The sequence below is a fragment of the Mustela lutreola genome, chromosome X, assembly GCF_030435805.1.
Source record: "Mustela lutreola isolate mMusLut2 chromosome X, mMusLut2.pri, whole genome shotgun sequence".
Classification (NCBI taxonomy): Eukaryota; Metazoa; Chordata; class Mammalia; order Carnivora; family Mustelidae; genus Mustela; species Mustela lutreola.
This window is the reverse complement of record NC_081308.1, coordinates 112838643-112859690: the sequence shown is the minus strand read 5'-3', so window position 1 is coordinate 112859690 and position 21048 is coordinate 112838643. Positions and strand designations below refer to the sequence as shown.

The 21048-nt window shown below is 38.5% G+C and overlaps 1 protein-coding gene across 2 annotated transcripts in view; it reads left to right on the top strand.

Moving 5' to 3' along the window:
* The first annotated feature begins 423 nt into the window (after positions 1–423).
* LOC131821365 (fibrous sheath-interacting protein 2-like) overlaps positions 424–21048 on the top strand; it is a 43464-nt gene continuing 22839 nt past the window's right edge. For both annotated transcript variants that reach the window (XM_059157419.1, XM_059157418.1), the window contains exons 1-4: positions 424–480; positions 3897–3933; positions 8929–8962; positions 11765–20618. In XM_059157419.1, the coding sequence (XP_059013402.1) occupies positions 11804–20618 (8815 nt within the window). In that variant the 5' untranslated portion in view covers positions 424–480; positions 3897–3933; positions 8929–8962; positions 11765–11803. The remainder of the gene's footprint in view (positions 481–3896; positions 3934–8928; positions 8963–11764; positions 20619–21048) is intronic.

The window sequence follows — 21048 nt, the reverse complement described above, 5'->3', positions numbered from 1 at the left end:
AATTTTTTTTCAGTGATCCATAATTCATTGTTTATTTTTTAATTTTTATATATTTATTCTTCTGTACTTTTAGTCAATGTATTCCTACTATGGATTCTTTTTTTTTCCTAAAATCATGTCCCCTATAGTTAACTTTGTTTAAAAAGCACACATTATCTTTTTAGCTGTTCAATTACCTTCCATGCTGCTAAGTGCATTCCTCAGTTAATTTTAGAATAGAAATTAATTCTATAAACCTGTGAATTCTGTAATACATGTAGTATAAAGCAAATATAACATGTACTTTTATCACAAATGAACTTTTAAAATCATTTTCTTATATTTCTGTATTTTGAATTTGAGAAATAGCCGGCAATCAAATTCTTTTAAAACTCCTTTGAGGATTTTCACTGTTTTTTTTTTTCTTATGGCATATATAGGTGACATATGCTGATGTTAATGAAAAAAAGGCCAAGAAACCAAGCTATAACTCTAAGTCAGGTAAACAATAGCAAGACTTATTAAGTAAATCCTGCAATCTACTCATCCATTCATTCTATGAACATTTATTGAGCTTCTACTACATGACAGCCATTGTGCTAATTACTGCATACTTACAGAAAAGCTCTGCTCCTAATGCTGTATTTTACAGCTAAGTGGGGAATACTTGTGCCAGTATTCCCAACCTGTTATGGTAAGTGTAATAATGGAGGTATGTACATAGTTCAGGGGAAGCATAGGGAAGCCAGGGAAACTTGTCCAGAAGAAGCCACAATTGGGCTGAGACATGAAGAGTATGAAAGAATTCTCTCAGCACCCAAATGGTAGGAGAACCTTCTAAGAAAAGGGAATATATTTACCAAGATATAGACACTTGAGCATAGTACGTTTTTGGAAATACAGATTCTCTCAGAATTTCTTTATCTAAAAGTTCAAGCTAGAGAATTGTAGGAAATTAAGTTAGACTGCTAGAGAAGGGTTAGATCATAAATTTCTGGTAGGCTATGCCAAAAAATCTACCTTTTATCCTGTTACTGAAGGGCAATTATTGGAGAATATTGGCAGGGTTGTAATATAATCAGAATTTGTCTTTTCTAAAAAGGGAAAAAAGAGGGGCACCTGGGGGGCTCAGTGGGTTAAAGCCTCTGCCTTCAGCTCAGGTCATGATCCCAGGGTCCTGGGATCGAGCCCCACATCAGGCTCTCTGCTCAGTGGGGAGCTGGCTTCTCCCTCTCTCACTGCCTGCCTCTCTGCCTACTTGTGATCTCTGTCTGTCAAATAAATAAATAAAATCTTTTTAAAAAGGGGGGAAAAGAATTAGAGATGAGGGGACTAGAGGCAATGAGACAATAAAAATAATAGCATTTATTAACACTTACTATATGCCAGTTACTATACTAAACTCTTTATATCCTCTCATTTAACCCTCTGAACAACCTAAGGAGGACAGAAGTATTTTTATCTACCATTTTACACATATAAGTAAACTAAGTTTCAGAGTGGTGAATTACCCTGCCCAAGGTTTCACAGTGTACATGACAAAACCAAGGTTTTAACCCAGGTCTGTCTGTCTGAACAAGTTCTAGCCACAGTGCCATGCTGCTGCTTACCACAATTAAAGACACTATTACAATAGTTAGGGCTAGAAATGAGGCTTGAACAAACTCAGTGACAGTGAGGGTACAGATTTGCCTCACACTAAGGTCATCGAATGGATGAGATTTGGTTACTGACTGAATATGGGAGATGTAGATTTCTAGACTGGGCAACGAAATGGGTAGCGAACAGTGGTACCATTCAATAGAAAGGACGTACAGAAAGAGGAACAAGTTTGGAGGAGAAAAAATTAGTTCAGCTTTTTGAAGTAGATTATACTTTGTCCTCTTAATTCCCTCTTCAATCCAAGAGTTATCCATAAGTATGTTTCTTAATTATCAAGAAATTAATATTTTGGGTCACAGCTTTTTAAATTACATTCAGAGAATATAGCCTGTAAATCTTAAATACACTGAAGTTGTTAAGCTTTTCTTTGTGACCAAATATGTGACTGCAATTTGATAGTGTTCCGTGGACATACCAAAATAATGTGTATTCTCTATATGAAGGATGGAAAGCTCTAAATGGATATTAAATGACGTTTATTGATTTTACATCTTTACTGATTTTTCCATCTACTAGACCTTTTTTTTATTGTCTGCAAATGTGTCCAGCTATTAAAGAGGTACATTGAAGTTCTACACTCTAATTGTATACTTATCAAATTCCTATTGCATTTGTAACAGGTTTCCCACAGGCTCTTCAGGACATTGAATCTACCATATTCTTAAAAACTATAGAAAAGATACTTATTTTTTCTAACGGTCACATTAGTTATCTATTGCTAAGTAACAAATCACCCCAAAGTTTGGCGGCTTAAAAAAATTACCTTATAGTTTCTATGGTTAGGAATCCAGGAACAATTTAGCTGGGCGGCTCTGATTCAGGGTCTCTCATGAGGTTATGGTCAGATTGTCATCCAGGGCTGTTGCAGTCATTTAAAGGCTTAACTGGGTCTGGACGCTTCACTTCCAAGATGGCTCACTCACATGGCTGTCAGCAGGAGGGCTCAGTTCCCCACCTTGTGGACCTCTATATAAGGCTTCTTGAGTATCTTCATAATACGGCCTCTGGCTTCCCCCAGACTGAGTGATCCAAGGTAGAGGGGCTGAGACCACAATATATTTTATAACCTAGTTTCAGAAGTTATATACCATCACTTCTGCCCTGGACTGTCCGTTAGAAGCAAGTCACTGAGTCCAACCCACACTCAAGGGGAATAGAGTTAACCTTCACTTCCTGGAGAGAGTATTACCAAAGAATTTGTAAACATACTTTGAAACCACCACAGCAATATTATCTTCACACTTAATTTTTCAGGTTGATACACTATTAATTCCAGTTCCATCCTTTCCAAAACTGTACACAGGTACAAATATACTCATACACAAAGAAACTCAGGAAGGCACATAGAATTTTAAGTAAATGTTTTCAAACAGATCATTGGAATTTACTGGTTACTCCCAATACACTTTACATTTCTTAGGAGAAAGATAAATAGCAATTTTCCTTAACTTTGACCTGACTCTAAGTGGCAATACTACTTTCTATTATTCAGAGCATTCTGTTTGTCTAAGACTGTTTAGTGATGTACATGTATAATTGATATACACCATTCTAGTATTCCTATGGAGATATTCTACATGAAGACTTGCTTTACTGTAATTATCTAGAAATATTTTCTAATATCTGCTTATGGAACTTTGCTAGATGGCATGCAAGTCATGTTAGATGGTATTTGAATAGGAAGAGAATAATGACTGTTAGACTAATAAACATTGACCCAACACCTGTGTTAAAGAATTGGTTCAATAAATAAGTGTTATTAAGTGCTTACTATATGTCGGACACTGTAAACTATAGCACAGTAAATCCTATAATAGAAGGAAGTATAGGGTGCTTCAGGAGCACAGAGGAGGCCTGTCTGTGCAGGACAATTTCAAGTAGGGCTCTCTGAAAGAGGTAACACAAGCTGAGTGATTCCTAAAAGGTGAGGAATTTAAAAGAGCGATGTTAGAGTTACAAACTAAATAGTAAGGGCACAGGCAAAGGGAATTGCATTGTTGTTAAGGATCTCTGGAGCCCAGAATATATGTAGAATGGTGGCCAGAGATTGAGGCTGGTGAGGCAGGCATAGGCAGTGGCCGCAGATTATAAACCATACTTTATGCCTCCCTGGCAGTCCCTGGAGGGTTTAAACACAGCAGTGACAACAGGGAATAAAGACCTATTAATAGATGTTAATTACCATTTTACAAGTAGCTTGGGAAGGCTACCGACAGGTAGTAATTTTCTTTTTCTCTCTGAAAATTCATCTGTAGCTCAAGGAAACTTCTCTTCTCATGATTCGTCAATTAAGTAAGTATCTAAGAAAGCTTAATAAATGAATGCGTTATTTTAAATTAACCTTTTAATAATTACACAGGAGTGCTGCCTAAGGGCAGACGCTCCCACGGAATCCTCAGTTCTTATGCTCCTGCTTGCATTCATGTTTTGCAACCTCTCGGGACTCCGCTAACATCGTAAAGGAGGCGAAGTTATTTATGTCTCCTCACCTGCCCTCTAGTCCCGCTTTTGTTCTGTCCTCCCCTCATCTCTAGGGCCTTCACTCCCCTTTCAGGTAGCACTACCTCTTCTTTCCAGGGAACTTTCTGGGATCCAGATCTATTCTTCTCCCCTCTCCACATTCAAACATACATTACTTGTGCCTTTTGAGGTTATTGGTTCTCTAATGATGATGAATTAGTTTACCATGTAGTATTAATGACTTAATCTGTTACCCCATCTGAAGATATTTGTACTGTAATCTAAAGTAATGAATCTCTAATGATACAAAAATCAAGGACAGTGGAGAAGATTTTTTTTTTTTTTTGGCCTAGGTGCCTTTCAGCCCTCAAACCTTGGTGGCCACTTATTCTGCTAAAGTGCAACTCTTGGGGCGCCTGTGTGGCTCAATTGTTAAGCATTTGCCTTCAACTCAGGTCATGATTCCAGGCAGGAGGCCCGCATCCCCATCCGGCTCCTGCTCAGCGGGAAGCCTGCTTCTCCCTCACCCACTCCCCCTGCTTGTGTTCTCTCTCTCGCTGTCTCTCTCTCTGTGTCAAATAAAGTCTTAAAAAAATAAAGTGCAGTTCCCCACAAACTTGAATATGCCATGCATATCACATAACCCCTGATGGAACACACTTATCAAACACCATCATCTTCTAAATCCTCAAACCAAATGAGGTCCAGGATAGATTTTATGAATTCCAAATCCTGATGAAAATGGTTGGGTAAGGTGAAGTAGTGTGTGGTGGTAAATAGTTTTGACATTCAGAGCAAGCTTCCTAGAAGAAGGATTTTATGTTTAGGAGTAATGAAGTCAGTTTGCCTCACTGAGTGCTCATAAGATGCAAAGAGGCTGCAGGAAGGAAACTGACTAGCCCAATATTAGGACAGTTTAAAGAAATAAAGGTGAGGAGTGATAATTATGTAGTTCTAGAAAATGTTAATTCTTCCTTCCCTCTTCCTCCTGCCTTCCCACTACCCTAGACTACACAGCTACAGAATCACTTGACTCTTTTCAAAAGCAAATGCTCTGGATACCCTTTTGCTAAAAATCTTAGCTCAGCTAAAATGAAGAACTCTGCACATAATCTGGGAGCTTCTTCCTCTTTCCTCTCAAACACACAGGGTTAAAGTACTTTTAGCTATACCCAGGACCATTCCAGGCCAGAGCACAATAAAACATGGCTAACAAGACCATCTGGTCTGGCTCTGTCCATTGCACCCACGTTACATCCCCTTACCTTATAGAGAGGAACACAGGTTCAAGGGCTTGGACTCGGTCCTTTCTCCGACGCAGCTCAGTGCTTCCCAAGCCTCCATATGGATGCATCACATGTGTTCCACTACTTACCTCTCTCCCTTCTCTGCTCTCAACTTCTCTGATTTTCCTAAGGCTTACACAAAGGCCATACACAGTAAGCTTAACAAAATATAATTAGAAACCAAAGAAATCAGGACGAAAGGAAGCAAATATGATAAGATAGCAGTGGGGCAAACAGAATAATTAAGCTTTGCATTTAGAGACCGAATATGTTCTTCTGGTTGGGACGGAAGACGAGGGGGGAAGACCGTTCTCAGAGGTGTTTCATCCGCCGAATGGCGTGGTCTAATGGCTTTGAGGAGGGATGTGATATCATCAAGTCACTGTCTCTGCTGAGCACCTGTAACAGGAGCACGTAGGACAAATGAAAGATAGTTAAATAGGTGCCCGTTACAGAAGTTCGGGCATGAATGATTTGTGGCTTTGCACGATGGCCTTCCTTTTGGAATAGAGAGAAATATGCATCTGAAACACGTTAAGTGGGAATTTGTGTGCTGGACTTTATTGAGAACCAACTGTGTTCAAAGTATAGTTCTGGGTATTAGATACCAAGATGAATCAAGCACTACCTGACCTCGGTTGTGCTATATACAGCAACAGGACAAAAGACAGGGAGACTTGAGGAATGCCAGAGAGTGAAGTGGGTACAGGGCATTGGATGAAATGTCAGGAAACGGGAAGGCGACCCGTGGTACCACCCAGGTTTGGCTTTCAGATTAAACCACTGATGTTAGGGTCCAGAGGTGCTGCTTTAAATTCCCATTTAGCCACTGGAATGAGTAAATGGATTTGGCAATAGGATGGACTATGTGTGTGAATGAGCAGGAGGTATCAGGCACCACCTCAAAGCTATGCGCCTGAGATACAAGCAGAAGGCCACCGGTTAGATTAAAAATTAGATATCCACAAGGATTAGGCAGACTGAAATTTAGGCTTGTCACATTAATCCTCAAAGGGCGGCTGGCCGATCATATGAAGATGTCTTTAAGTTATCTTCTGGACTAAAGTGAGCTTGTATGGAGGAGAAGGTCAGAAGCAGAAAGGAATATTTATAGGGGCGCCTGGGTGGCTCCATGGGTTGAAGCCTCTGCCTTCAGCTCAGGTCATGATCCCAGAGTCCTGGGATCAAGCCCCCCCCCCCCAGGCAATCAGGCTCTCTGCTCAGCAGGGAGCCTGCTTCCTCGACTCTCTCTCTCTCTCTCTCTCTCTCTCTGTCTGCCTCTCTGCCCACTTGTGATCTCTCTGTCAAATAAATAAATAAAATCTTTAAAAAGAAAGAAAGGTATATTTATAGTTTTGTGACATGGCAAATTAAACTAAAAAAGTGTGCTTTCTCTTTGGGGCTTCTGGATTAATGGTCATTAATATCACTGCCCTCTTTATTTAAGAAGTAGGAAGTTAGCAGTACAAATGACCTAAACCTTAGACACTTTCCTACTAGCGTCAGCCTGTGGAGGAAAACTGCCTAAGACTAGGGAGAAGTAGATGGAATATCATGTCACTCCTGGAACGGTGATGGAACTTTCCAATATAACAGCAAGTTCATTTGCATGTTTCTGTTTGATTTCTGTTTGATTGACTTGATTGACTCCAACAAAAATCTGATAATTCATTGTGAGTTGTAGATTGTATGTGACATCACAACTATTTTCTAGTGGCCTTATAGGAGGCTGTCTCATTTATCTGGTTAGTTTTGTTCTCAGATCTTTGCTATTTCCTGTTATCTAAGTGTATGCCTTTGGGGCAGAAAGCCTGTGAGGACAGGTAGCAACAAATACACAGGACTCACTGGGTTCCACTTGCTGCCAGCGATAGAGCAGAAAAAAGAATCTGGATGCTTTAGGTTGCAGAGGACCTACAAGAAGAAATTGCACTAGAGTTGGCCTGAGAAACTGAGTCTTAGAAAAATAAAGGAAGCCAAAGGTTAGGGACTGTGTCACTGACATCAGCACTCATGTTCCAGGTTCCATATTGCAAAGAGGACTTGTCTGAGGATGAGCTATTGCTCCCTAACCCTAGCTGAGACCTGGGAGTTTTTCTTTTCCTACTAGGAATTACGTTGTAATTTCAGAGATGGGTTATATTTTTCAAAATTGAATTGTGGGCCTTGCGGGGGAAAGTAATTTTGATAGCATAAGGGCCGGCCAAGTAAAAATGAAGATAGAGTGTGCTTTTTCTGTTAAGAAGGTCGGGAAGAAGAGAATCAAATGATCCACATAGGCAGGAAAATACGAAAATAAATCAGAATTAGAGTCTTAGGCCTTATTTTTTGTAACTTTTTTTAGAATTCTATAATTTACATAACTGTGTTATTCTCTGGCTACAATTTAGTAAAAATATATTTGTGGTTCCAATTAGTAGGTGATAATAAATAGTTTTGATTAAAACATAGAATAGAGCTAGAGATTATAATGCCAAGTGAAATAAATCAATCAGAGGAAGACAAATACCGTATGATTTCACTCACATGTGGAACTTAAGAAACAAAAGAAATGAGCAAAGGGAAACAAGAAAGGCAAACTAAGAAACAGACTCTTAACTATAGAGAACAAACTGATGGTTATCAGAGGGGAGGTTGGGGGATGGGGGAAATAGGCGATGGGGAGTTAGGAGGGCACTTGTGATGAGCACTGGGTGATTAAAATAAAAACTTTTCAAAAAGAGAAAAAGGGATGCCTGGGTGGCTCAGTCATTTAAGCATCTGCATTTGGCTCAGGTCCTGATTCCAGGGTCCTGGGATTGAGCCCCATCCCATTCCTTGCTCAGCGGGGAGCCTGCTTCTCCCTCTGCCCTTCACTCCCCCTGCTTGTGCTCCTGTCCTCTCGCTCCCTGACAAATAAATAAATGAAATCTTTTTTTAAAAAAATAAAACAAAAAAGAGGAAAAAACATAGAATAGAATGTTATGATTCCTAGAAAAGGGCTGCCTCTGATTTGCTATTGCATATGATCAGAAACACATTATTTTAATCCATTGTTACCAAGAATCATCCATGGATCTTTTCCTATTGTTGGGTGAGGGGATGAGACTAGGAGTTTTGAGGAGGTGGGCAGAAAACACCTTATCAGGAAGCTCTGATCAAGCAGAGCAAGCAGAAAGGACTAGCCCACCCCCTCTCTCCCCAACCCCATGCTCTTCCCAACTCACTCTGAAACAAACACTAAGTGGTTCATGAATAGTAATACCAGACAGATGTTAGTTTATGCAGCAGCTGTTTACTATTCTACCATTTATTCAGCTATCATTCTACTCCTGTGAGTAATGGAGCATGTCCTGTACCCACAGGCCAGTATCTAAGTAGGAGGCTAAATGGGATTAGACAAAAAATAAAGCTTAATTCTTTTTTGTGAATTGCTAGGGAGAAAAAAAATCTCCCAAGCACAAAGGAAATAATCTGATTCAATGCTTAGGAATTGGGGGTGGGGGGAGTTACATAAATTATTGATCAGAAGTAATAAAATCAATCTCTCTTCACCTTTCAGACAACACCACTATCAAAATTGCTGTCAAAAAAAAGTATGTATGATGAAATTCACTGATAAAGCAACTTGTTAAGGATATTTTATCATATGAAGTTAAAGTCTGTGAATCAAATAACGAGCAAAATCATCTGTTGACATCAGTCAGTTTCCCTCTTTGCCTTCTCTTCTTGACTTTCACTCTCAGTTATTCTTGAATTTTGCAGGGGTCCAAAGTTACTGTTATTGGCTTTTTGGGAGGGGGGCTCAGGAGGATAGATCGGGGGAGCATTAGGAGGTTTAGTTATCATGAGAAAAGCATCAGATACCACAGACCTGCTCCATAATGGGAAGCCATAAAAGGCATTTCCTTTGCAGACCATTGAGATCTGGCTTAGGGCTGAGCACCCTGTCCCTTGGGCATGTGAGCCAGGATGTGAGACAGCCTGGATCTGTCTCCTAATTTTCCCTGGAGTAAGAAAAATCTTGGGACGGTACTCTATCAAAAGAAGGGACCCGGTCACTTGAGAACTCCAGCTTGGACTAGGCAAAGATGAAGGTGAATTTGATGAGCCTCAACTCTTGAGGGAGACAGAGGAATCATGAACACAAGAGGGGTGCAGGGGAATAGTACACACACACACACACACACTCTTTCACATATATACTGCTCAACTCAGAGAACGTGCAGCAAACACAAAGAACTAGACATACTGGCACCAAAAGAATATTTCTTGGTTTAATAGTATAGTGGAAATAAACTGAAAATCAGATTCTATTTATCGTATTTCATTTCATTAAAAACTTTAGGAATGCCCTTGTTTTATATATCAAGGTTGAAAATGCCTCTTCTCAGCTACCTTAAGAGTAATAATGTAGGTCTTCTGTACATTTTCTCTGGTATTAAGAAAATAATATATATTGAAATTCTTAGCTCGTATGTATTAGAACAGATCTGGACCAATTTAGACTAAGAAGGTAAGTAACTTACCTATTAATGGTTAGCTGTTATTCTTAGAAGTGTTTGCTCAGGACATGTTTATGTAAAAGAAATGTTTTTTGACCATATGTTGTTATTCCGAACTATGTTTTTCACACTCAGTAGCCATTTTCTAGTCAGGGCAAAAGGTGACAAAGAATGCATTAAGCGAACTAGATAGTGGTGATGTTTACATAACGTTGTGAGCATACTTAATGCCACTGAACTGTATGCTTTAAAATGGTGAAATGGTACATTTTATGTGCTGTGTATTTAATCACAATAAAAATGCATTAAAAGATTTGGGAATTGGCGTGGAAAAAAAATAGCTTTATCTGAAGTGGTTCTCAAACCTTCTCTAATGGATCAGGAGAGATATGCTACGTTTGACCAAGTGTTAACTTTCACTGAATACTGGCCTAAACCTGAACAATCTGGAAGCCAACTTTGGAGGTAACTGGGAGGCAACAACCACATTCTAGGGTGTCTGGTGCCCAAATGCCAGGATATATAACAGTGCGTAGCCAGAATTCCAGGCATCTAGCTTTTGCTGCCACTGAATTGTATCCACAGCTTTGAGAAATAAGAGTTTCTGCAGAAGGCATGCATTCTTGGTCTGACTGTCTTGAGGGCAACAATAACTTAAAAACAAATACCATTTTATTATAGGCAGGAGGATTTTTATGTTCCCAAAATACATCTGCAATGAGAGGTACATAAACACATACAGAGATCTGCAGGTGCAGTTTGCTTTTGCCTCCGGTCCAGTCTAAGCTGTGACAGTGAGGGCCGTTAACCATAGAGAAAAAGGCCATTCAGGTCTGGTCCCTGGGTTTCTACTTCAGTTCACAGGGGAGGAGACCCCCAAATTCCCTCTCCTGCCCAGACTTCTGGCCCTTTGAGTCCAGCCCAGTTCTAGCTCAGCGTTTTTGACCAAGATTAATGTGAACTATCCTCTGCCTCCCTCTCCAAGACAGTTTGTGCTGATAATCTTTTGTTGGACCCAAAGCCTATTTATTTCCACTAAATCATTAGTGCTAATTGTTGACTATTCATTAAACCTTAACAAGTAGCTGTAGTCATCTGCCTGCATAAAAACACAGTGAACTGACAGAGGAAAGCAGCAACCAGTGGGCCACAGAGCCCACAGCCTGACCCTTCTGCTGTGGTATCTTTTCATCCTTACCTCCTAGCTGGACAGATGTCTACACAAAAGGAGGCTATTTCTGCAAAGGCATATAAATGTTTTGACTGCAAGTCTGTTTCATGAAATAGTTTGTCAAAGGTAATTCTGGTTCATATTTTTAAGAAACAAGTGCAGTCCTTAATTCCCAGAAAAATAATGATGATGGTGATCACTTTTACTATATAGTAAATAATATTAGTTAAGTCATTTTTTATTTCAGATATACAAAATATTTTTTCTTTTGATCATTAAGACCATCACTTTTCACTTATGTTAACCATTAAATAAATTACTTTAAACTGTAAAAAAAGAAAAGAAAAGAAATAATGCTTGGATCATCAACACAGTCTTACTTTTTCCCAGAGTAATTGTTTTCTATGAGCCTAGACACCCACTTGGCTATTTTTTTTAACGAGGAAGACATTTGTTTGTGCTCAGCAATAAATGCTCAAAATCAATGTTCCAGGGGATTTTGAATCAAAGGGAATCATATTCAAAGAACAAATCACAGCTACAGAGTATAAACCAATTTGAAATTAATCTCTTATTCTAAGGTCCTTTCCTATGTTCGCTCTATACACCATGCCTAGATTCCGGCTATGCATTGACACAAGGAATTAAAGGTTAGCCCCTGTCCCTACAATAGAGTAAATCCACATGTGATTTCCTTTGTGTCCTGCTTACCTCCTTTCCAGGTAACTTCAGAAGAACTGAACAGTATAGTTCATAATATAATGACTTGGGTTGTGGCTGCAGTGACCAGTATATTATATCCAGCCATCACAAAATATGAAGAAAGGTTGCAAAATATTATATACCCAATGCCTGATGACTCTACCCTCTCTTCAAATAGTGTGAGTTGCTGTAGCACATGCAGTGAAATGCTTCTATATGAAACATGTATTCAGGCAGAGACATTTCAGGCAGAGGCCTGTGCGGACACAGCTGACAGGTCAATAGGACAACCAGCAACACCCGTAAAACCATTTGCCCACAAAGAAAAAAGAGCAATGGGGAAAAAACATCGCAGAAAAGGAAAACATACTGACTCTGAACCTAAATATAATAAAACCACTGAATCCCCTAAACCTAAAACCAGTAAATCCGATACTCACCTTTCTGCACCAACTGAAAGAGGTACAAAGAAATCTGAAGATGCTATCACTGAAACAGATGCCTTAAAAGAGCCGCCATCTTCTGATGAAAGAGCAAAAGTTGTAAACGAGATGCAGGAGTTAAAGAATGTTTTTGATAACTTTAAATATCACCTCAAAGAGGAATCCGAGTTGATTTTAGAAAATATTTTTCATGAAATGATGTCTGAATTAACCAAGACCATCCCCAGTCTTACCTCTGTTACGGCCGAAACTTTGGTTGATCAAACTGACATTGACAAAGGAGGCTTGCTCTCCAAAATCAATATATCCTCAGCAGCTGCTGAAATTATGGAAATTGTGCTTGAGAAGCTACAGTCTGCAGTTGAGAAAAAATGTACTGAGGTATTTTCACAAGAAAATTTATCAGTTCACTTTAAATCAGACTTAACAGCCAGTGGGGAACATTTCATTTCTCCAGAAGAAAAAACTTCAAAAGCTTCACCACCTTATACTATGGAGAACATGAGTGGTATTGCAGAGGATATGGTTCATGTGATTTTAGAAAAGCTGACATCTCTTGCATCTTCTAAGCAAAATGAACTTGCTCATCTTGAGATCACTACCAAACCTGCTGACGAGCAACACCAAAAAGATCCAACATATGCATTCCTTCAAAGAGCCAGCAAAAGTAAATCCAGTGCTGAACCTGATGCCGCCAATTTGATTAGCAAAGAAGACATACAAAACTTGGTGTCAAATATTTTTTCCCAATCCTCTCTGGTTGGTTATATAGAAGAAGCAATCAACACTATACTAAGTTATATACAAATTGGACTTAGTAATGAGAGAATCATTGCATCCGAGGAAACAATGATCATCCATCATCTACTTGATGATCTCTTGGCTCAGTTACATCAGAAACCAGCAAAAACAGATGTCCAAAAGAGAAGACACCCCAGACTGAGTAGTCCTTCTGGCACTGAAGAAGGGCACAGACTCAGCAGTACCAGAGTAGCTTATCATCCTAAACATGGATGCCTCTTTCCACCCATTAATGTTCCTGGCATGGTTCTTTATTCTGAAGATGAAAATAAAGAAATAGACAAGATTGTGGAAAATGTACTGATTTCGTCAATCAAAGATGAAAAAGCAAAATTACAAGAACAGGTTCCTGGTCGCTGGTTCACAAGGGAAAATGCTGATTTGAAGTACAAAAGAAATATGAACTTACATACAAAGCCTACTTATCAAGATGAGGTAGCATTTCACAATTGGGGATTAAAGACTGACCTCTCAGGTTTTAATAATAAGGACCTTTTTGAGGACAAGCCATGTTTGAATAGAGACCTTTTGCTTTTCTGTGAAGATGAAAAGCATCAAATACAAAAAGCCTCAGAGGATATAATTACAAGTATTTTAGCACAAGTGCTCCAAGACCTATCTTCTGGGTCCTCTGATCACTCAGGTTATAAAAATAAGGAAGCTTCACTTCTTACATCAGGAAGTCCACAAGATCTGTTCAATCAAGAATGGATGAACCAGATGTTCTGTACATCAGAAATCCAAATAGTAGCTCAAGAAATTGTAGATGCTGTATTAAAAATACTTCACGTAGCTTATAATCACATTATCAGACATTCTTCATCAGTACCTCAAATATCTCTAGATAATGCTGACATATTAAATAAAGAGCCATTAAAAATATGGCTTGAGAGTAAAAGGAATACAAAAGATCCCTGGTTAGAACCTGAAGAAACTGAATCAACACCTGAACCTATAGTTCACATTAATGATAAGATCACTTACACAGTTTTTAAGAAGCTGAACTCATTTATTTGTCCAAAATTGCAAAACTGCTTTAAACTAGAAAGCCATGCTGGTCATTCCAAACCTGAACCTGACCAGAAATCTTCATTTCAATCTCACCTTAATACTTACACAACTAAAGTTGTAAAAATTGTTTTGGATGCTATCCAGAAAGAGCTCAAATACAATAAGAAAAATCTAAAGCTTGGGAAGTGTGGCCCTCCCAAAGACTTTATAGATACAGGAGATTTTGCTGCCAGTGAAAAGGAATTAGACTCTATTGTCACAAAGCTAAATAATGACATTTTGACAAGTTCATTAGCAACTTGCATTTGTGAATTGTTAAGTGGAAATACAGGTAAAAGCAATATTCTACTCCCTTCAGATAAGCTAAGGTCTAAAATCTCGTATGAAACTGCTAAGATTGAGCAAAAACAACATGTGCCTTCTCAGTGCCCTCATATGCAAGAGGAAGTTCACAGGTGCACCAGACTGCGAGTGTTAGATAGAATTGGGGATACCTTATGTGACATGTTACACAAGCTCATAGGATACTGTCCATGTTGTCCACGATCTGATGAACCAAACAGAGAATGGATCAAGGAGAATTTGAGACTAACCACTGAATTACAGTCTAATATTCAGCTCATTTCTTATACAATTCTAGAAGGTATCATTGGAAAATTCTGTAGTGCTGAGATGGATCACATTTTCACAAATTCAGAATTTAAAGCTATCTCAGATTATATTGATACTGACAGCCTATCATTTGCTTTGCTTATTGAGGAAATGGGCAGATGCTCTGACATAATCGCCAGCATGTTGTCCAGTATGATCCAGCCAAGTTGCCAAGAGGTGACTAACAACAACGGAAAGACAACCACTCCCAAAACAGGGACCACAAAAGAAGAGCATCCAAATAAACTGGAAGTCATGGCTTCTGATATCTTTGAAATGGTTTTTGCTAAATTGAAAGGGTTTGCCAAAAGAAATTTAGACGCTCTGGGCACTATAATTAATGGAAATAAAAAGAGCAACAAGAGGTACTGGGAAAGTGAAAGTTTCAACATTTGTGCAAACACACGTGAAAAACAACTGGAGTCTGCTTTATACATGCATGCAAAAAAAGTATCAAGTACTATTTTGAAGGCTATTCAAACGGAATTAAATGTGAGCTTACTAGATTTGGAAATAGGCATAGCCAAGCCACTACAGGAGAAAGAAATGCTTAAGAATCTAGTCGATTTAATTTTAGATGCAGAGCCTCTTCAATTATTTAATGAAACTGAACCAAAAAAGCAAGGGATTGAAAATTATAGATACAGGCCAACCTATGGAAATTTTCTTCCAGGAGGGGCTGACCCAGAGTCCTACCTAGAAGATCCTGCAGATACAGGGAAAAAAAGTGCTGGAGAGGAAAGACCAACAGAAGAAACTAAATCAGAATCTCTTCAGCAATGGGAGCTAGAAAGAACACTTAAAAAATTTGAAGTAGAACTCAAAGAACCAGAAAAGTCCCCAGTTGTACCCATTATAAGAAATATTTTGAATGAAATTTTTCAGAATGACTTAATTGATCAATTAAATGGGCTTACTCTCTCCCAGTCCCCTTTATGTGACATTCCTCATCCTGGTGATAAGCCAGTTGCTCAAAAATCAATTCAATCTATGGATAAAATAATGGCTCCTTTAGTGTCTGAGGCAGATGTAACTGCTGTTGCAGATAATGTTGTTAGAACCATACTTCAAAAACTTTATTCTGCTGTCATGGCAGATAGAAATGCAAGTGAAAATAGATCTAACATTATCTCCTGTCCAGCAATTATCTCTTTTCCTGAATATGGCAATGAAGAAAAGGCCTCTTCTCTCCAGTCTACCATACTGGACAGAAATCCATGTATATTTCAGTCCACATTTAGTAGTGGTAAAATGACCAAAATGAATGTAGTTGAAGATATTATACAGTCAGTATTAACAAATTTAGAAACATTTGCTACTTCCAAAGTAAAAGCTCTCTTTCGTTCTCACATCAATTTCACAATTCCAATGGCTTTGCCTCTACAGGAGGATGAGACTGCTTCCAGCCAACCATGGCTATCAACCAAAGATTCATATTCTGGTGATCAATTTTCTTATTGTTCAATGGATCATGACAAGTCAGGAAAGACCACATCAATATGTCAGTTGACTGCCTGTAAATTAAATTCATATGCAACAGAAGTGGCTAGACAAATTTTACAAGGAATCAAACATAAGTTAGATAAAGAAATAAAAAGTCCATTTTTAATCCATAATATTGTGGTTTCTGGCAGTTTCCCAAGCCAGATTGTTAACACAGTGTTAAGTATTGTGTCTACTAAAGGCAAATATGAAAAAAACCTATTTGACAGAGATATTGAGCCAGGTCAGCCAGAAGATATTGTTGGAAAGCTGTTCAATAAAAGTGATTATCAAAAAAAACTTCAATTTCAAATACTAGATACCATCGAGGGTATCTTAAGTGACATCTGTGAGAAAACACTGGACGAGAATAATATCCTACTTACTGCATCCACTCTTAATAAATTTAACGTAAGCGGGAAACATTTAGAAGCAAACTCTGAAACAAACCCCAAGTATGCAAATAAAGCTATTCCAATGCTTTTAGTTCCTAAGTCGTGTGTCACAATGATTTCCAGCGATATGGTGGATATTGTTCTTCAAAATCTCACTTCTGCTATCATGCTTGGTGTAAATGCAAAGGACTCTATTTCTCTGAAATTGCCCCTGGCATTTTCTGATTCATTTCCCAAAGCAGAGCATCAACGATCTCCTGTTACAGACTCAATGAATGAGGGGGAAAAGGGGAGCTTTCTATTTGCAAGAAAGGGAAGAGATGTACAGCTGAAATCAGTTTATTCTGATGATTATCAGACAACTGTACTTAAAAAACAAGATGCCAAGCAATCTGCTGACCCATGTGAGGAAAGTGTTCACTTTATTACTAAGGCCATTTCTAATAGATTAAAATCTTTTGCCACGGAAAGAATAGATATGCTACTTACTCTTGATACTCAGACTACAGAAAAAACACATGTTGGCCCAGAATTAACAAATTGTAAACAAAACAGCGTATTTCTTGAAGCACACCAAATGCCATCGGATGTGAATGTCCTAGAAATCTCAACAGCTAGAACCGTTCTCAGTCAAGAGGTCACAGATGATACATTTGCTAATTACAGGAAAAAACATGGACCTGCAGTTCATATATCACAAGCTTGTCTTAGGGAATATGCTGACATAATCGCCAGTACCATTTTGATGCTCATAAAAAATGACATAGATTTAGAAATCCAAAAGATGTATTCATATCCAAACAATACTTCATTCCAAGAAAATATAATTGCAAGTGAAACTGTCAACAACATCTTAAGGAATTTACATGATAAAATATCTTTGAAGGCAACTAAGTTTTACTCACAGCAGAATCCTAGCCTGTTTACACAACTAGTTGTACAAAATGAAATATTGACAGGTCAAAGAAAGATGGATGACAACACTGAATTGTCTCTTTTTTCAAAACACCCATATCAAAACCAAATTATATCAGAAGCAGAAAACATGAGAAGGGTTTTGGAAGAAATATTTAGAAATGGAGACTCTAGACAGGAAAAAACTGCTTTGTTAAGTGCAGTTAAGGAAATTTTAAAGAAGGTGTATCGGAGGGTAATGGAAGACATAGACCATTGGCTTCCATTTACTGAACCCCCCCACTGTACATCTGATTCTAAAATGAAAACAGCAGCAGCACGGAAAAAAACCTTACAGTCACATATAAGCAGTTTTGCAAATGACATAGTTGAAAGTGTTTCCAGAAAAATGTTCTCAATAGTAATGACATCCTTATATGAAAAGAAGGAGACCAGGCAAGAGTTGGAAGCATCTGGCCATGATGAATTACTGTTGAATCCACCAAGCTTTCAGGAATCAAAACAAGCAGAAAGAAGAAGTGTTCCCCCTGAACATGTGATACTACGAGTTTGTCCTTACACAGGCATAAGAAGTGCCACTTCTTTGGAAAACACCTTATTGCAATTTTCTCCATGGCGAGTGGGTGAAGAATTGGTCCAAAAGGTTCTCAAAAAGATCACAAATTTTGTTTTGCTGAATCTAGAAGAGAATTTGTCCCCTAAAGATCAGTCTGATGGAATGCAGTCTCCGAGGCCATGCAGTTCTAATGCTAGTCTCAAAGACAACCCTAATATAAGTTTTAAAACGAACTTCAAAGCAAAATCGGAAGTTATCTCTTTGCCTAAATGTGGAACAAAACCACAGCTAGGACCTAGTGGTGCTAAAGCCAAAAGTCAGTCCAAGTTAAGTCCTAGAGAGAAGACTTTCAGAGGCAGTCAGTCCAGTACTGCCATTGGTCCGCCGTACCGGCTGTCAGCTGGGGATGCCCAAAACTCCTTCGTGAGAACAAAACTCCCCACTGCAGAATTTAAAATGCATGCCAAGGATATAGTAAGCAATATCCTGGAAAAAATTGTGAGTGAATTTCAAAAGGTGAGGCAAAATAGACTAATGGTAAATGTAGACACTTTAACTTCTGATCAAATCATGACAGCAAGTAAGATGGTTAATGCAGTTTTGCAGGGATTATATGCTATGAAAAATGACAATTCAGCTGACCAGATAAAAGTTTCACACTCACATGATCTCAAACTTTCACATAGGAATTTTAGGACAATCTCTCTTGCAAATCCAGAAGTCCATTTCTCTTTGGAGAATGTTTCTTCCCAGCTAGAGAAAATCTTCCCTAAAGAAGGTATTTTTACACAAATGTTTGATGAATGGCAAACAGAAGAAAATGACGTGGGAAATGAAAAATACAAGCTATTGATGGTAGCTGAGTCTGTTCTGAATGAAATTTTAGTGAAAACAAAGGAATTAGAACAATCTGTTTCATTTCTAAATTTGTCACCTCTTGAGGGTTATGAAAGCAGGCGCCATAACTTTAAAAGAGCTGCTTCTGGCGCTGAGAATTCCCAAGCACAAATTAGTATATTTGGTCAGGAAATTGTTCAAAAGCTATTGGAAAAATTAGACATGTACTTCATGACTCAGATGTTCCTAACAGATGGTAAAGAAATGCTAGAAAGCAAGAAAGAAACTACAGCTAGAAGTCAAGGTGGCTCCTTAAGAACAAACAACCTCAACAATGTACCAATTTATAACACAAAGCTGAAAGACAAAATATGTGAGGGCTCTAGCCACCAAATTGCTCAAGAGCTCATGGAAGGGGTTCTGAACACCTTAGAATCATTTGCAGACCTACAATTTAAACATATCTCTCCATATGCTTTTTCTGAAATTGTGAAAATACCTATTGAAAACTTTTTTGCTGTCCAACAGAAGCCATTCATGAAAACAATATTGCCCGAGTTGCAACCACGGAATAAGTTTGCTAACGGATCTAAATCATGTAGTATGATTTCCCAGGAGAACATGCACTATAATACCCTTCGACAGCTTCACTCGTTCCATTTAGAACTGCTTACTTACACTGCTAATACTGTCAATGACATGCTTGGTATAATAAAGAACAAGGTCGACAAAGGAAAGTGTGAAATGGAGCCATCTTCAATAAGCATATTTGAAAAAAACACTGTGGCAAGTCAGATCATCAGCACACTGATGGACGAGTGTACTCATTTCTGTGAGTTGATGATCAAAAGCCATCCAAAGGAAAATCTGCTCAAAGTAGCCAAAAATGCCTACACAGCCAACTGGCCCGGATCTGCCACTGGGATGGGAATGTTCACTTCAGAGTCAGAGGGAATTAGCTGCAGGGATGATCTTCCACAAATCCCTGGCTTATCTTTTTATTCAGAGAAAGATAGAAAAGTAAAGGAGAAGGCTTCTTCTAATCTACCTTCAAATGTCAGATACTCTGCAGAGGATACACTTAAAACCACAGAGCCATTGGAAGGGCTCAAATCAGAACTGAAACCATTATATTCTAGAAGTGAAGCCCGAGGCCTTAGCCATTTTGAACAAGTCGTGAAAGGAAACAGCTCTCTCCCATTACCAAAACCATTTCAGAAATCCAGTGACACTGTGCAAGCAGCACCAGAGCACCCCATGTCCTTCACAGAAATGGAAGGTGAAAATCCCAAAGTTCTTCACTATGAGTGCCCCAAGCCAGTTAAGCCAAACCATATACAGACAACCATTTCTCCACTCAAAATAGGTATAGCTGCAGAAAATATTGTCAATACCATGCTGTTAAGTTATGACCTTCCAAGTCAAACCCCATACTCTAATGAAAGTATAGAAACAATGAAGCCATCTTTTGTATCAAAGGAAGGGCCTTTGTCTATGATGTCTGAAGAACAAAAGGATGAGAAAAGTTTGCTTAAAATATGGGAAAAAAGAATCAACTCTAAAATCAAAGAAGAAAACCAAAGCCTTGTAGCAAGTGGAGAAGATTTCACTTTATTGGAAAAGTGGAAAGATAGGTACCCAAAGTTAGAGGAACCAGAACCTCCTGAGGAAGCTGAAGTCATTGCTTTTGCAGATCAGGAACTGGGACCAAAAGAAATCCATCTAGTAGCAAGATACGTTACTACAGCTGTGGTCACACATTTCAAGAACTTTGAAACCAGAGGTGAGTGAGGGATGACTTATAAAAAGTTGGCATCATTTTAGAGAAAAAAGGCAATGAGTTTTGTCACCTCACATCCAAGAAGCTGCATTCATTGCTTCTCTGAAAATGGCCTTGGATTTGGGGTGGCTATTTAACTATATTTTTAACTGGTCAGTGTGCTAAAAGAAAAGAATGTTGAGCACATTTACCTAATTGTTATTTGGAGGAGTATGGTTCAGTTTTTGCTAGCAACAGATGAAATTAAATGGGTATAATTTAAAGTGAGATATTTTGGTTGGGCGTGTGGTTTGCCTATGATATGATGAAATCAGTTGTCTTGCTTGGGACATATAGCTGCTCAACAGGCAATTCTCAAATAGAAGTTCAAAGAGGGTTTTCTTTTTCATGTACTTTTCTAAAACAAAAATGACTTCTTAAATTACAGTCAAAC